Raw genomic sequence first — 16,702 nt, forward strand, 5'->3', positions numbered from 1 at the left:
CATATTGGCCCGCGGATTTGTTTTTTTTTTTTTTTTTTCATGTTTATTTTTAGAGACGCACATATCCTATCCGATCTACACACTCGCGCGGGAAATCATTGCTAGAATTTGACTGGATCTATCTCTAATGTGGAGGGCAGACACATCACTACGGATTCCGGTAATAAAAACAACTTCATATCGGCAATTCGAAACGGAGAGCAACGATCCCAGCCGTGGCTGGGCCGGCTGAACGCTTGAAAACAACCATCGCAACGCAGCTATGTCGGGTATGGCCAGGGGAGTCGGGAATGTACAGTCACGGCCACACGAAAGGTCATCAAGTCAGAATTCATCAACGGAGGGGTAGAAGAGGAAGAAAGGGCATGTGCACGGAAAGAGGTGAATGAAATACACACAGGAGAAGCGAAGAGAGAGCGAGAAAAAAAAAAAAAAAGAAAAGAAAATGAGACAGGTATCAAAAGGGGGAATCGATGGCGAGTTCATAATACAGGGGACTGGACATCGTAGCACAAAAGGGGGGAACAAAAGGAGGCCGACAAGACTCGCTAGCGCCCTCGCGTCTAGCCAGTCTAGAAACAGTTGAGAGTGCTCTTCTTCTTCTTCTTGTTCAGCGCGTTCATGCGCTCTTCGAGCTGGGCGCGCGCGGCTTCGGCCTCGCGCCGCGCGCTACGCTCCTCCTCGACGGCCTGGAGCGACAGGCGCTGCGAGGTGCGCTCTTTGCGGAGCGTCGTCAGCTCTTCCTCCAGCTGCCACGCCTTCTTCTTCCACGCCTCGCAGTCCGACTTGACCTTGTTGCTCTGCGCCTCCAGGTCGCCGAGCGCCTCCTCCAGCGTCGCCGTCAGCTGCTTCTCCGCGTTCAGGTGCTTCTCGATCGTCCGGATGCGCGACTCCTGGTCCTCCACCATCTGCGCGCTCACCAGTTCCTTGCTCGCGTGGCGCGAGCTGGGCGGCGAGATGCTGCCCGTGCCGTTGGCCGTCGCCGCGATGTTGGGCAGCGGCGGCAAGGGGATGGCCGGGGGTGGCGAGGGAAGGGAGGCCGCTGAAGAGCTCTTGCGCAGGTTGGACGTGATCGAGCTGCTGCGGTCGTGCGAGCTGTCCTGGTTCTTGATCTGGAGCTCGAGCTGCTCGATCCGGACGCGGTACGTCTCGATGTCGCTCTCGTAAGTCGTAATCTTCGCTTTCGCGTCCTCCAGGGCCTGGTCGCGCTCGGCCTGGATGACCGAGAGACGGTTGTGGTGCTGGTCGAAGCTGCTGGTGATCTGCTCCTCCAGTTCTTCCACCAGCCGCACGCTACGCTCCTTCTCCGCCACCACCTCGGCAATTATCGCTTCCTTCTTCTTCACCTGCTCGTCCTTTTGCCGCAGCGTGTCTTCGAGGGTGGCGACCAACACCGCCAGCTCGTTGACCTTGGCCTCTTTGGTCGAGTTGCTCTTCGTGAGCTCCTCCAGGCGACCGGAATCGCTGCCCGTGGACTCCAGCTGCTTCCGGAGGTCTTCGTTCGTATCCATGAGCTCCGCGTACTTGTCTGAGAAATACTGCTTCTGCGTCAGAACCTCCTCGATCTGCTCCGCCAGATTCTCCGCGGTCACGTCGGAATTGAGGAGCCCTGAAACCATGCTGATAAGCTTCGTCAACTCGTTCCGGGACTCAACGATCTCCGATCTGAGAACCTTGATCGCCTCGTCATGCTCGGCATTCATCTCGGTGAAGCGCGATTCGTACTCAGCCTGCGCCGCTGCCGCCGCCCGAGCCTCCAGTTCGCTCAACTCTTGCTTGTGAGACTCCTGCAACGACTCCAGTTCTGCCTTGTACGAGTCTGCCACGGACTTGTGGCCCTCGATCTCCTGCTCCAGTTCGGAAACACGAGACTGATGCGCTTCGACCTCGCTGCTATCAATGTCCTTGGCAGCAAGCAGATCCGACAGTTGCAGCTGCGCCTCGCCATACGACTTCTCGAGCGACGCGATCTTCTCCAGGTGACCCGCAGATGTAGCCTTGTGCTCGTCGATAACGTGCTTCAACTTGTTGACGAGGTCTTCTTGTTCGGCTCGCTCGGTCTCCAGTTCCCTGGCCGCAGCATCCTTGGAGGCAGAGGCTACACCCGCGGCTGCCTGCTCGGAACGCATCGCATCGATGGACGCCAGAGCACGGTCAAGCTCCGCCAACGTCGCGGTCAGTTGGTCTTCGGACGACTGCAGTGATTGCATGGCGTTCTGGTGCTTGCTCTTCAGATCCGTCAGATCGCCCTCGAGGGCGGCAATCTTCCGGTCCTGCTCCTCAGCGCCTGCATCCTGGGCTTTCGCAGCGGCTTCCTGGGTCTTGAGCAAACCCTTGAGTACTTCAATCTCGGCAAGGAGCTGCTTTTCCCGTGAGTCATGCGCCTCCTTCATTTCATTGATGATGTTCTCCTGCTGGACCACCTGGTCACGCAGCTGAGAGACGAGCCCCATGTCAACTGAAGACGCGCCGCCCTGTAAACTGGATCTCTCGCGAGTGAGTCCAGAGATAATGGTGGATTTCATCTCCATCTCTTTCTTAACACTCTGGTTCTCGATTTCCAGCGCCTGGATCCGTTCCATGCGGTTGTACAGCTCGTGCATAGCCGAGTCGAGGTGGACCTCGAAGTTCTGCATGGTATCGGGGCGTGAGTCAAATTCCTCGACTGCAATATTACGCAAGGCGGCGAGGGAGCGGTGTGCCCGATCGACAGTGCCGATCAGACTCTGGCTTGTCTTTCTCCGGATCACAGGGGTTCTCAGACCTGGCGTAGTTGGCGGTGAAGAGTTCCTGGAACGCTGCAGCTCAGCCTTGAGGGTTTCGATAAGGTTCATCGTCTCCTCATGTTCCGACTGCAACTCGGCGTACTTCTGCGTCATGATACTAACACCTTCCTGGTGCTCGGAGAGCAGCCGGCGCATCTGTTCAACCTCTTGCGCCTGGGCCTCAATTTCTGCGGCTCGCGCATCGAGCTCGCCTTCCTCGGGGGCAGCTTCGGTCGCGTTAGATGGCTCGGGCGAAGAAGCAGGCGCCCCGGCCGAGGACAACTCCGAAGAGAGTGATTGAGAGAACGACAGTTGTTTTCCACCGTTCAAGCCGGGGGCCTTCGCATCCTCTAAAAAAGACACGGGACGAGAAAGAGCGTCGGGGGCGAGGAGACCCTGAATCTGCGAAGCAGGATGGCGAACTTCGTCGGCAGCGTCCTGCTGGAGCTCTACAAGCGCCTTCATTGCCTCCTGGTACTTAGTCTCAAGAATTTCGTAGTCGCTGATGGTAGTTTCATGCTGCATGCGCAGGTCGAGAAGCTCTTGTGTCACGGTGTCGAGTTTGTCCGCAACGATCTTCGACTGAGTAGGGTTAGACGCTCGACTGTGCACCACTCCGTTATGCCGGGAATCCAAGTGGCTAGTAGCGGTTTCCAACGCTTTCAAATCGGCCTCATCCGACTCGGCAACCGATTCCGCTTCACCGGGGACGTCCTTTTCGAGATCAGGAACTGGTTCGCCCAGCTCTTCATCGGACTCGGGGATGGCGGTTTCCACGGCTTCTGTGAGCACATCCAGGGAAGTTGCCCGATTGCGAGGGTTGAACGCGCCCTTGACCACTACGGGGGCATGCTCCGGTTCCTCCTCGGGCTCCTGCTCGGTCCCGTTTTGCTGGACGTGGTCGAGTTCGTAGAGGAGATTGTCGAGCTTGCCCAAGCTGCGCTGGCGTTCAATCACGTGCTCCAGCCGTTCCATCTCCCGTTGCATGAGCTCCATGTCTTGATCCGCTTCGGCCAACCGTTCCTCCAAAGTGGCGATGTAATCTTCACAGTTGATCTCGCTCTCGCGGGCACGGCCAAGTTCCTTGCGCAACTCCGAGACGATGGCGGCATGCTTTTCTTCACCCGAGGAGTGTCCATCAAGCTTCGACTCGAGCTCATGCATATAGGTTTCGGTGCTGCTCTCGCGATCCATAAGCTTCTGAATGCGCCCCTGCAGTTGGGCGTTGACGGTTTCCACGTAGGCACATTTGGTTTCGCGCTCCAGAAGCGCGCTTTCGGTGCTGGACAGCGAGGAGCGAGTGTTGGAAAGAGACGACTCCAGACTCTGGATGGTCTTTTCATACTCGAGAACGACCTGTTCGATGGACTCCGCAAACGACTGGGAACGCTTGAGCCGCTCCACGGAGCTCCGACCGACCAGGCTGGCGACATCATTCAGCTCCGCCTCGCCGCCCTGTTCCGAATCTCTGGCGATGTCGGAGATCAGCTTGGCATGTCGCTGGCTGAGCGCGTTGTAGCTCTCCTGGACGTCGAGCAGCTGGTTCTGAATCTCGACTTCGCGCTCGTTCTGCCGCTCCGCCCGATCCGGGGGGGCCGCGCTTCGTCGACCGTTGTCCTCCGCGTTGCGGAGCTGCTGACGTAGGAACGCGACTTCCGCCTTCAACCGTTCAATCACGGCATGCTTGTCGCTCTCGTCGGTGACCTGTTGGATGCGGGGCTTGCTCTGGATCGCCCTCGCTCGTTGGGCGTACTGGACGGTGTTCAAGGTTTCGCTCAGGTGGAACTCCGCGGGGTTCACACAGGCGATCATGTAAGTGTAGGCGTTTCCACCCAGCGAATCCTGGAGCAGTCGCGTAAGTTTCGAGTCGCGGTAGGAAACGTGGGACCCGGATTGGCGAGACGACAGCTGCGAAATGACCTTTCCCAGGGCGGCGAGACCGGCGTTGATCGAGATACCTTCCCGGGCCCGTTCGCCCGAGGCCCCAGTGTTTTTCAATCTTTCACTTCCCGCCAGATCGACGAAATGCAGTTTGCTGTCCACCATAACAGAAGCATCCGCGCCAGACATCACATCCATCGACGTCCGCTTATCCTTGGGGGCGGGGGTGATGACCCCGTTGGGCGATTTGCGTTGCACCAGGTTCAAACTGAATACGGCGTGTGAGCGGGACGACTTGGCGTTGATGGCGGTGGAATCGGTCTGTCGGATGGAAGATCCGAAGCTGAGGGCGCCCATCAAGTCCTCAATCGAGTTGATGTTCACCTGGTGGAGCCCGGTGAGAATAATACGGCCTTTGGTGTCTTCGCGGATGGTGACTGTCCCACGGTCACCCTGGGGGGTAGAGTCGGGAACCAGGAGGTCGCGTAGTTGTTCGTTATAGATCTGCCAACTTCAGCATTTCCGTTCCAGCGCAATGGGGTGTCCGGATGCCTACTTCAACGTAAGTGGCTTTCAATTGCCAAGTCTTATCGGCACTTCCCTTCCCAAAGCTGGAAGTGGAACCGACCGAATATCGAGAAGGGGTGCGAAGACCCGTGCCGCTGTTCCGGTTCGGTTTGGACGGTCCTTCCAACTGCTCGAAGAGAAGCTGAGCCGCACGGGGGATGATTCCTGTTTCCGTCAGTCGTCTGCCGGATCGCGCAGTCTGTTGCGAAGAGTCGAACCCACCCATAGAGTTTGTTTGCTGCTCGCTCGGCCCCGAGGTTCCCATCGTGTAGGACTTGCCCGCACCGGATTGACCGTAGGCCAGGATGGAGACGTTGTAGCCTTGCAGGAAAGAGCTCACACTCTCACTGAGATACTCCCAGATGCCATCCTGGTCGACCGTCTCGGGAAACACTCGATCGAAAACGAACAGCTTGCGGCCCTGGGGCACATCGATGGCGACGCTGGTTGGGTTCATGACATGGACCATGGAGCGTTGGAAGCGCTGCGGGACCAACTCGTATCCGGGGTCGGTGGGCTTAAGAGGCGGGCGCACACGGACAGCTAGAGACCCGTCAGTACTTATCCAGGGGACCACAATAAAGGCGTCAGGTTCGGGTGCGCCGAGTGGAGGGGGTCTCCGCAACCTTGCATGCAGACCAGGTCGAACGGTCGCACCCTCCCGAATCAATCAGGATCACCCACCAACTTTGACCGCCGTCTTGCCATCCTCGTCGGAGGCCCGACTTCCTCCGCCATGTTTACTGCTCATGCTGAGGCGGCTGGTGCTGCGAGGGGTGCGCATGATGGCACTGATCGGACGCTGGGGCGCACCCGCGGGGGAACCGGGCGGCGAGCCGGTCATGGCCCCTTATAAGGATCGGGGAAGGAGAGGGGGGGGGAGGTTGGGCCGCGAGATCGATGGTATGCGGACACAGGTGGATGATTGGTCAGGGAACGGAGATGGTAGTCATCAGTAACGGAGAGGAACCCAGCAATGTATGCGATCTGCCGTGGGTGGTCGGTGGTGTGCGTGAGGAGGGGGGGTTGATTAGGATTATTATTTAGAATCGGGGGGGGTTCGGGTGAGATGGCGGCCTGCGACACTCTCCGACGTTCACGGGTCGTAATAAATGGGATTGATGAAGAGGATTCTGGTGGAAGTCTGACCGATTAGACGAGAAGGGAAGCGAGGCACAGATGAAAAAGCCAAATACAGAGGCAGGAAGGTGGTAGCCGACCACTAGCCAGATGGGCAGACAAAGGAAGGGCACCAACAGAGGAGGACTCCGAGGGAGAGACGGAGGGCAGTGAGCAGCAGCACTATTCCGGGCAGCGCCAACCACCGGAGAATTGAAGCGAAGGGGGGGAAGGAGCGACAGGACAGACACCCGCGGACAGTCGAGGCCGATATCTAGACTCCGAGGGTCGACGGATGACGGCGACACCCAGGAAAGACTGAGATGGGAGAAGAGGAGGGAGGCGGAGGGAGAAGGAGGAGGGAGGAGGAGGAGGGAGCTGGTGGAGAGGGAATAAGAACACGCACGAGAGAGAGAGAGAGAGGTAAAGAGATCAGACCAAACTCCTGAGCGAGGCGGAGAGTTCATTGGTGGCATCAAGGTTGAAGCGAAGCCGGATGGGGCGTGGAACTGACTGGGTTGAGACTAAGTGGAAAAGGAGGGCCGGCCAGCAACGGCGCCGTGGATGGGGGATGGTGAATGGACCACCCCTCCTCTTAGTGCTTCCCTTCACCCAGAAAACAAAAAAGATCCCCCGGTTGGGTCCTGGTTCCTGGTTCCTGGTTCCTGGTTCGTGGTTCGAGGCGGAGAGGAGAGTTCCTGACCTCTGGGGGAAGAAGTATCTACAGGACACAATTGTTTGCCTGTTTAGTCTACTTATCTGTATGTGCCCATGTGCCTCTATGTACCTACCTACTAACTACTACACGGCAACCAGTCCCGTACAGCCAGTCCCGTAACAGACCAACAGTACGGCGTTACCACCAACGCCAGGGGAAAAAAAAAAAAAAACCCCCACTCGCCGCCCATGCTGGAGGGTCCAGATCCTTCTTCCTTACGGAGGACAGGCTTAGATAGTAGATAGTAGTACTAGTAGTAGGGCCCAAAGTGCTGCGGATCCGATGTGGTCGGCCGTCAACAACAACTAACTAGCAGTAATTGTCTCATCCCCGACCGGCGCTCAACACAGACAATGCATTGCATTGGGAATTGCGGGAGCCCGGACGCCGGCAGGGCAGTTCCACGGTTCGCGGGCGGAGGAGGCCATCCATCCATTATTATTATTTCACTTGCGTTCGCCGGTCGCGTGGTTGTCAGTATTTTGGGCTGTTTCAGAATGCTTTCGACAATCTACTACTAAAAACTTCCCCCCCCCACAGCCAATTTGGCCCTGACTCGATCCCACGATACTCCTACCCGCGATACATCTCCCTCCGCAGGCCTCCTTACGCGCACAACCGACAGACAATGCGAAAACCTTAAGTCATCGCGGTTCCCTCCGCAATGCCTGCCACTCCGGCGCCCGTGTCAGACGTTGTGTTGCACTTGCACCTTCGAGATTGACCTACAGGAGACCGACAACTCTTTCAGCTCGCGCAGGACCCAGGAACTCCCGCCACAAACAATCGGTCTGCATCTGCATCCTTGCGCCATCGTCCAGTGCCACTTGCTGCCCGGATTGCTGGTCCGGTCACAAGCCAGGCTCAAGTGAAATGACGACCGACCGACCGACCGACCGAACCTCCCCGCTGCACGGTTGGACGTGGTCAGTGACAGTCAGTTAGTCTGAGTCCAGATGGAGAGAAGCTTGGCCTCGGGTGTTACAGTCTTACAGCCCGTTCCTGGCCGGCGGGTCGGCGTGGTGCCATCGAGGGCGTGCGACAGTCGAACCCCATCTCGAAGATCTGGAGGGGGGTTCATTGGCTGTGCGAGGGCCGGGTGGGCACCAGCTGGATCCTTAGCCTCGCCTGCGATATATGAAGCCTGCCCCGGCCAGTTGAGTGGCATCTGATTCATCGACGCACCGTGCTGCCCTTCCCACGGTCGGCGGGCTGCGTAAGTCGGCCGACCGCCTGCCTATCAGCATCGCCCTGCGAGATTAACCAGAGGATCCCCAATATTAGATAGCCCCCGGCCGTCATCCCCGACTCCAACGTGGGAGCTGCACGCCCACTGGCTTCTCCTGATCTATCATTTCCTGCTTACTTACCATGGCCTTATTTACTTGAAGTCTTCCGAATTGCCCTAGTTGCATGATCAATATTGGATTGGTGTTGATGGCCAATCACTCTGTTTGCTAACTAGTTATCTACCCTGCTGACCAACCCAATCGATTAACTATCCATGATGAAAAAAAGCCGTCCCGGCAGATAGATGAATGTCGGTGCGTGTTTCAATCAGGGTGGACATGGCAATAAATAGCAACAACAGGAGCAATTAATCTAACCAGCTCCGTAAAATAAGAAAAATACTTCCCTCCTAGGGAAGTTCCTGGCCGTTGAGCCGGCAGCACGGGCATTAATCCAGGAAAGCATTCTCCATAACTCATCTCAGCCACACATGAAACACCGACTGCAGTCCCTAAATATAGCAGCCTGCTTTCAGGTGATATTCAGACTCAGACCCAGACCCAGACCCAGAAGCCGAGAAACATGCGGTCTTCATGCTTCGCGCCTCGCTGCTGTCTGTCTATTCATTCCAGCCACTGCGCTGCCGACCAGGGATGTCAGGATGGGGTCTAGAGTTCCTACCCCTGAATCCGCCAGTCGATCCAGCCCCGGCACCACGCTCGTCCGGCAATGATCGCCCTGCAGACAGGAGCCTGTTTCTCCATACATTATTTGCTTTTTCCGGCTAATGATCCAAAAAACAGATCTTCTGGCAATAGTTCTGCCCCGTCTTGAGACGCATTCAACAATGGTGCATACGATCTATGCCTTCTTTGCCGGCCATTCTTCCACGCCCAGGGCCCACGGCCACACCACAATGGCGGACAATGAGACAGGCCGCGAGTCCCAATCATCCGGGTGGATCCCACCCAACTGTCAATGTCAGATCCCTACTGCATCCAATGCCCAGACGGACGATTGGCAGCCAAGATGCGTATGGCCGTCTGGGCTCTGGACTCTGGACTCTGGAGCTCCTGTCCTGGAAAACAACCAGGAACAGGCTTTAGGCCCGGCCAACCACCCAGCACCTACATACTCTGTACAACATCCATACGGTCCTGTGCCCAGTCCCTGCATTAGGTCTTTCCATGTCCAACTTCGTCTTTTCTAGCTCCATATCGATACGCATTGGTAGGGACATCGCTGCAGGGGCCCGACTCGCACCTGCCTCCTACCCTTTTTTTCACAGCACCCATTCATCTACTATCCATCTCATCTCAATTCCTCGACCTCGGAGTGCACACTGTGGATACTAATCCTAGCACACACAGATCCCAACAGGACTACTCCAGCCTCCAGCCCCCTCCCCATCCCCATCCCCATCATTAACTAATCTACCCCCCCGTACCGGCCTCCAGCAGGTAATTATCACACATCTACCAGGAATGACGTAAAGCAAATACCCCAGTTCGAGGCACCAACACCAGATCTCATCTCCACCGATCTAAACATGCTCAGATCCAGGTCGTACTCATCACCAAACTATCGGAAAATATCCAATAGATCACTACCTACCTACCCTGGAGGTACCTGGCAGACAGTCACAATCCCTCCCCAGCCCCATCTCAACCCATCTCACTAATGACGCCACCACATCCTACCTACCTACCTACCACCAACCACCAACCACCCACCAAAAACCTCACGAGATACTGAGCGATAGATCCATCCATTCCCCCCCCCCCCCCACATCCAAAGATAGAACACATCCAAAATCCAAAGTATTTTATCAGAATTATCAGGACCAATCACCCTTGAAGTTGGAAATTTCGTAAGTGGCGCTGCCGCATGCAAGGGGCTGGGTCGATTACCCACCCACCACCCATTCAGCTGATGAGATCATGAGATCTATCTACGGTACTCTGCGGAGGATCGGTAGATCGACTATCTGAATATAGGTAGTATCTACAGTGGAGTCGGTATCTAGTCGGTAGGTATACTCCGTGCAAGGATGTGGGTCTGATCCTGCTGGGCGAGGGCGAGGGCGATGGCGATGGCGATGGGTTATCTCCGTGGTTGGGGTTCTAAAAATATGTGTGGGTGTGGGTGTGGGTGTGGGGGATATCTTCAGTTGTGTGGAGAGTACTCCGGTTGTCTGTTCACTTTCTTTATAGAAACTAAGTGTGTGAAGTGGTAGGATGTTAAACAACTCGTCATGTTCCTGAGACTGATAGCTACTGGTATAGGTCTGATGAATTTAGATAGGTAATGGTTTACTAGCCAGGGGGGTGGATCTGGATATTGTTTCCAGTAAATCGGAATGAACCTCTTCCTGTTGCGCTAGAACTAAGGAATAGATCGGAGCAAGGTGATAATGGGTTGGATATTACAGCCTTTCACTGTAAACCACGTGTCATGTGATGCTGTTGGTAAACAAGGACCTCGCGCTTCTTCTTTTCTCTTCACTTCTCTCCTCCCACCCCCTCTCCTTCATTGTTGATTTTTCATCAATAGTCAACTAACCTAGTGCAATCGGACCCTGTCCACAATCCTTTTTGCTCTGCCGTGTCTTTCCATCATATAGATACCTCCCTCCAGTTCCCAGAAGCTAACAATCCAGCCACCGTTTAACGCATGGCCCTTACTGACCCCTACAACTCATCCGACCGATCAACAGACAATGGACCCTTCTTGACCATAATTGTCAGAACCTCGTACAGGACGTCGGCAGCGGCCCTACACCAGTCAGCCCCAGACAAAACACCACAAGACATGATCATACATGGTAGAGAGCTCAGCATTGGTATCATACGCCGGCGCAACCTCCACGATATCCGCCCCGATGAAGTTCAAGCCATCCAATCCGCGAACAATAGTCCGGAGCTCCCGCGTCGACCACCCGCCTGTCTCGGGTGTCCCGGTTGCCGGAGCATCTGTATACCGGCATCAGCAGGGCACTTCTGAGTGACGATGGAACATACACGCAGGATCCAGGGTATCGATATCGATCGACAGATAAACAGGGTTCTCGGCCCCAACGCGATCCCTGATCTTCTTGATGATTCCGTCGGTTCCTACAGTATTGATGTGTTAGTGGAACTCTTCTGCGGACGACCACCACGCACCGATTGTGTCGATCTCTCTAGCCTCGACGATTTCAAACCCACAGTATCCGTCGTTCTCATAGTCTGAAGGTCCGGAGAGAGTGGTACGAATACCCGCGTGGATGTTGGTGTCGTTCTTCAGGAGCCCTTCCATCGCGGCGTGGTAGAAGTAAGTCCCGTGGTTGATCGCCGCAACCTGGCTGGGTGAACCGCCGAAGACTTTGGGTTTCCAAGAGTCCCTATTCGGTGAGCATCATAGATGATACCAGCAGGGGCATTGGAGCTTACAGGTGGCTGTCGAAGTGGATGACCGTTACAGGTCCATAGGCTCTGTTGATACTGCGCAGCAGGGGCAGCGTGATGGTGTGATCTCCACCCAGCGTGATGACGCGAGGCAGGGTCTTGCCGGCTTTGGAGAGCCCGTACTCGTCCGCATTGGTGAATGGTTTGCGCATTAAGACACTGTTGTGGCCTTCTTCGATCTGTTGAATCGCCCAGGCGTTGTCATATCTGCGTGTCTTAGCATAAGTCTCCCAGATACGATGGTGTAACGCACGAGGTGACTGGGATATCGCCACAGTCCAGAATCTTCAGATCGCTGACGAAGGGGTTGGCTTGCAGAGGCACATTATACCCACCACTAAGATCTGATAAGCTATCCTGCGGGGGCATGCGCAATTGAGAACATTGGACACGCACTAAAGGTTGAGACGACGAGATCCTTGTCTGATGCCGCTGGGCCCGAATCTAGCACCGGGACGGTATGAGGTTCCTGTGTCAAACGGGGCGCCTATGCAGGTTAACCTCGGCCAATAAGTGCAGGGAGAAACATGCCTATGAATGCAATGTCGTATCTCTCGGCCTCGCTGGAAAGGCAGGGGAAGTACGGCAGACGGCCAAAGGTCGTGATTCCCGAGAAGACCGAGTCCGCCTGTTGAATCAGCCATCGCTGACACTGACCACGAGGACATTCACTCACCTGGGTGCCTCCATCTCCGGGAAGGGTGTCGTACCACAGTCTCTGGTGCGGTCCAGCCAAGGGAGTCTGGTCGCTGTGGGCAGAGGCCACCGCGGAGAGAACAAGCAGGCAGAGATGACTGAGAAACATGCTGTGGTTATTGAGATCAATGGCTTGAAAGGACTGATCCTGCATTGCAGGGAGAGGATGTTATATGTCCCTCGTCTCCATTAAAAAGCTAGAGTCCCACAGCACATTCTGTTCTGGCAACACTCGACTGAGTCCAATGACTTTGCCAGGCCTCGCTGTGTGCGCCACATACCATGGGACATTTCCGGCATAGACGTTCGTGCATCAACGATCCGACTGATATGCTGATAGGATAGGAATATTTATCATATCACATCCTCCTCCTGCGACCTTCTATAACAGGAAAACCATTCGAGTGCACCAGTGGAGCATGCGCCACCAACGTCAATAGCAGATATGTGCCGTTTCTTCTTGCTCAAAATCCGTGAAGTGCAGAACAGTCTGTATGCCAAACGTCGGATGACAGACCATCGTGGATGCAAAGCAGATCAGCCTCATGGACCAAATAGGAAGGCCGGCAGAGAAGCTGTGGGGTTCTTGGTATTGATAAGCGTGCATGAATCAATCCACCGGGCGTATCATGTCTAGCTGCGTCTGAATGTCAATACAGCCAGCTTATCAGCTGCGACGATCATGTTTCTGCCCTGTCTAGTCTTCCGGCAACCAGGCCTAGATCCCGTTCAAGCCTTGATGGCAGGACTGGGGCGAGCAAGGGTCTGATATTATCCCATCCAGCGCTACAAAAAGTACTGGCGCTCCAGACAACCCCACATTATTTACACCACCTTCCTAGTACAGCGACGAGATAGAAACCCGGCTCTATTTCCAACACAAAACCTGACTTTGAGACATTGCTACTCATCTAATGCATTACACAGCTGTCGTGGCACCATCCACAACACCGTCCTCCAATCGATCATGGACGTCCATCCGCAGAAAAGCCTTATCGACCTCCTTTTTCCAGTCACTCCCGGCTACAATCGTCCACTCCAACGCCCCCACCAGATAGAGCGCAATGCACTGTCCCACCCACAAGCCCTTCAGCCCCCATCCATGGAAGGCCATCCAGATCCCCAGAGGGAGCGCGCCGCAGTAGTAACTAACCAGGTTGACCAGCGCGCCGACGTGCTGCCGTCCCATGCCTCGCAGACTCCCACCGCAGCTCCCATTCAATCCATCCGCAATCTGGAACAGCGCCACCCACGGCAGGACCTCCGCCGTAAGCCGGACCACTCTCTCGTCGGAGTTGAATATCTTTGCAAACTCGTGCCGAGTCCCCATCAGCACAGTCAACACGACCCCTCCCAGCACCATACTCAGCCAGGCAGCCGTATTAGCTGCTCTCGCTGCACCCGACGCATCACGAGCTCCTAAAAGATTTCCCACGCGCGCCGACGTGGCAACCCCCACGCCAAAGGGGATGGTGTTAAGGACCTGGTCAGCGGTCATGATGACGCTCTGTGCGGCGAGCGGAATAGTTCCCAACCTGCCGGCCGCAAGAGCCACAATCTCAAATGCCCACCACTCCGAGCCTACGTGCACCACACCCAGAAAAGCCAGGCGGGCAAATGTTCCAAGGTTCTGGAACGACTCGCGCGACCAGCCACCCCAGCACTCGGAGCCCGCCACAAACCGGGCATACAAGACAAGCAGCACAAAAGACAGCCAGTAGGAAATGCCCGTTGCAATTGGCGCACCCAGCAATCCCATGTGAAGCGGGTAACAGAAGAGATAGTTGAGCAGCGCATTAAGCGGCGCCGTTATCAGCAGGACATACGTCCCCGGGCGCATGATTCCTACACCAATCATCAGCAAGGATCCACAGCAAACAACCCAGCAGGTACCTTACCCTGAGCCTGCAAATACTTCTTCATAACCTCGAAGTAAATATACCCCAACCCCCCCGGGATCAGATAGGTGAGAAAGCGCGCACTGTCCCTCGAAAGCCGGGGATCCTGGCCCAGCAGAAGAAATACCGGCTCGGAGAACGCCCACAGAATCGCAACCGGAACATAGAACAGACCCAGAACAAGAAATCCCCGTTGCAGCAAGATCCCCAGATTATGCTTATTCGCGCTGCCCGTAAACGTCGCCGACGCCAGCGTGTCCAGCGCAGTCGTGCCGCCCAACGCAATCATCCACCCCGTGATCATGGCAAACATTAGCGAGAAGGCCGTTGTCGCCAGATTCTCGGGGGAGGAACGTCCCACGATCAGCACGGAGGTGGTCTGTAGGCTGTTTTGCAGCGTGTATGCCAGAATCACCGGGACGGAGTCCTTCAGTAGTCGAAGAAATTCTGCCAGGAAAGAGCCCTTCGCATTGCTGGCGATGTTGGTCTCGCTCGGGCTGGAGAGAAGGGAGGTTTGCTCGGTAGGCATATCCGAGGAGGAGACGCTACTGCAGTAACTGTGATCTGGAGGAGAGTCGTACATGTTGCAAGGTGAGGACGTAGAGCTTCGCCTTTCGAGAGATATCCACGATCCAAGAGAATGGGATCATGGCTGTATAACAATTCTCAGTTAGGTTAATATTCCCAATTAACTTACCATCTCCAGACAAGACAGACACCCACCCCTTACCTCGATCGGATCAGCACCGACGAACCAACCAGCCCGATACCCAAATGATCCCCCGTGGAGATCCGCGATCCACATCTGTGCTCCAGCTGTACATATGTCAGACGCTAGGCTTATCAGCCGTCGTGACCCGTGAGGCCACAAAGACGGTGGCTCTCCCGGTATTCACCTATTCGGGAATCTGTGGGGGTGGTCGATTCATGCTGTGTGACGTCCAGGACATATAGCGGATGGTGGGGATATCGGATGAAGGGACATACTTCCTTGGTTGGGATGCGATGGATGTGTTGTGCTGGTTCCCGATATGGTAGGTCGGAGACATTCCGCAAGTTATCTTGTTTGTCGGTATCAATTGACCATCTATCTTGCAGATGAGGCAGTGGTATCATGGATGGACGGCGACTATACATGTGGATTAACATCACGCTAATGGTATAACTGTCCAATTATACTCGCCCAAAATCTCACATGCAATCTGACAAGTCCAATTCCCACAGCCCAGAAAAGAGACTTCCTTCACGATAACAAGATAAAAAAATCATCTTAATGGCCACAATCGATCTAGCAAACCAACAAAGAGGGACATTCACCCACTCCGGAAGCCCTAATTAATCTATCTCTCCGCCGCTATTCGCCCACGTACGCCAGTCCTAACAAAGCAAAATAAGCCCTATGCAATACTAAATCGCATTATGCATCTTATCAGCCTCCAGCGCGGCCAACTATCTCATGAATGAGCGCACGCCTACGTAGTACGGCGAGAAAGTCGACGTCTCGTCTCGGATCTAAACCCTACGCCCCGGGCAGGGACGGACCGCTATTTATCCTTCTATAGCAGGGGATTAACTATTAAGCCCTTTAGCCCCGGCCAGCTGACAGGGGAGGAATCCTTCCGTCCAGTCCTAACCCAGAACAGACGCCAGAGATATCGTCCGCTCGTGTGATTCGGTGGAGGATCGGTGTTTCAGCCTTTCTGCTCCGACGGGCATGAGGCTATATTTGCGATGTAACTTCATTTTCATGTGGCGGTTATACAATGAGAACATATATCGTCATAAGGTACAGGCCCTGCGATGGAGATTAGTACGTCTATAATTACTCAACACACGGATTGCTCAATGAATGCTTGAAGAACAAACAACATGCATTTGGAACCTCCCCCGCCGATAGACGTGACAGTTATTCGCGAAAAGAACCCCTCGCAGTTCGCGGACGCAGAAGCAGACAGCACCGACAGCCACGATCTCCCCATCGAACAAGATCAAGATGGCAAACCACCTATCCATCCCACGCCCACCGCCGACCCATTGGATCCACTCAACTGGTCAAGCATACAAAAACATACCATCCTAGGAATTGTCATGTTCATGTATGCTCTCCTCCCTTCTACCTAGCCAACTAACCCAGACACTACCACTAAATATTAAACTAGGTACTTCCTATTCACCTACATCACAACCACCACCGTACCATCATTCACCGAGATCCAGGCTCAGTACGATATCAACTACTCGCAGGTCAACTGGACGGTCGCCATCCCGGCACTGGGTCTCGCCCTGGGACCGCTCCTCTGGTCCTCCCTGGCGGATATCTATGGCCGTCGGATCGTGTTCATCGTGGGGACGGTCATCGCCGTCGTCTCGACTGTTGGCGCC

The 16,702-nt window shown here is 55.2% G+C and overlaps 3 protein-coding genes across 3 annotated transcripts; all 3 read right to left on the bottom strand.

The window, feature by feature from the left end:
- Window positions 1-88: 88 nt before the first annotated feature.
- Window positions 89-6,148, bottom strand: BO70DRAFT_324309 (kinesin family protein). The gene is made up of 4 exons (XM_025540615.1): window positions 5,898-6,148; window positions 5,436-5,756; window positions 5,203-5,378; window positions 89-5,150 (listed from the first exon to the last, which is right to left on the bottom strand). The coding sequence occupies exons 1-4, from the start codon at window positions 6,055-6,057 to the stop codon at window positions 573-575; spliced, it is 5,235 nt and encodes a 1,744-aa protein (XP_025394723.1). The 5' UTR covers window positions 6,058-6,148; the 3' UTR covers window positions 89-572.
- Window positions 6,149-10,802: 4,654 nt separating this feature from the next.
- On the bottom strand, window positions 10,803-12,531 carry BO70DRAFT_390693 (agmatinase; the record flags this gene model as incomplete). The annotated part of the gene is made up of 9 exons (XM_025546179.1): window positions 10,803-11,055; window positions 11,102-11,252; window positions 11,301-11,393; window positions 11,445-11,662; window positions 11,712-11,933; window positions 11,980-12,063; window positions 12,123-12,213; window positions 12,258-12,354; window positions 12,403-12,531. 9 exons carry the CDS (start codon window positions 12,529-12,531, stop codon window positions 10,971-10,973), a joined length of 1,170 nt encoding a protein of 389 aa, XP_025394724.1. The 3' UTR covers window positions 10,803-10,970.
- Window positions 12,532-13,341: 810 nt separating this feature from the next.
- On the bottom strand, window positions 13,342-14,849 carry BO70DRAFT_301754 (MATE family efflux transporter; the record flags this gene model as incomplete). The annotated part of the gene is made up of 2 exons (XM_025539721.1): window positions 13,342-14,267; window positions 14,321-14,849. 2 exons carry the CDS (start codon window positions 14,847-14,849, stop codon window positions 13,342-13,344), a joined length of 1,455 nt encoding a protein of 484 aa, XP_025394725.1.
- Between the last annotated feature and the right edge of the window lie 1,853 nt (window positions 14,850-16,702).

This window comes from Aspergillus heteromorphus (genome assembly GCF_003184545.1).
Source record: "Aspergillus heteromorphus CBS 117.55 chromosome Unknown BO70scaffold_47, whole genome shotgun sequence".
Lineage (NCBI taxonomy): Eukaryota > Fungi > Ascomycota > Eurotiomycetes > Eurotiales > Aspergillaceae > Aspergillus > Aspergillus heteromorphus.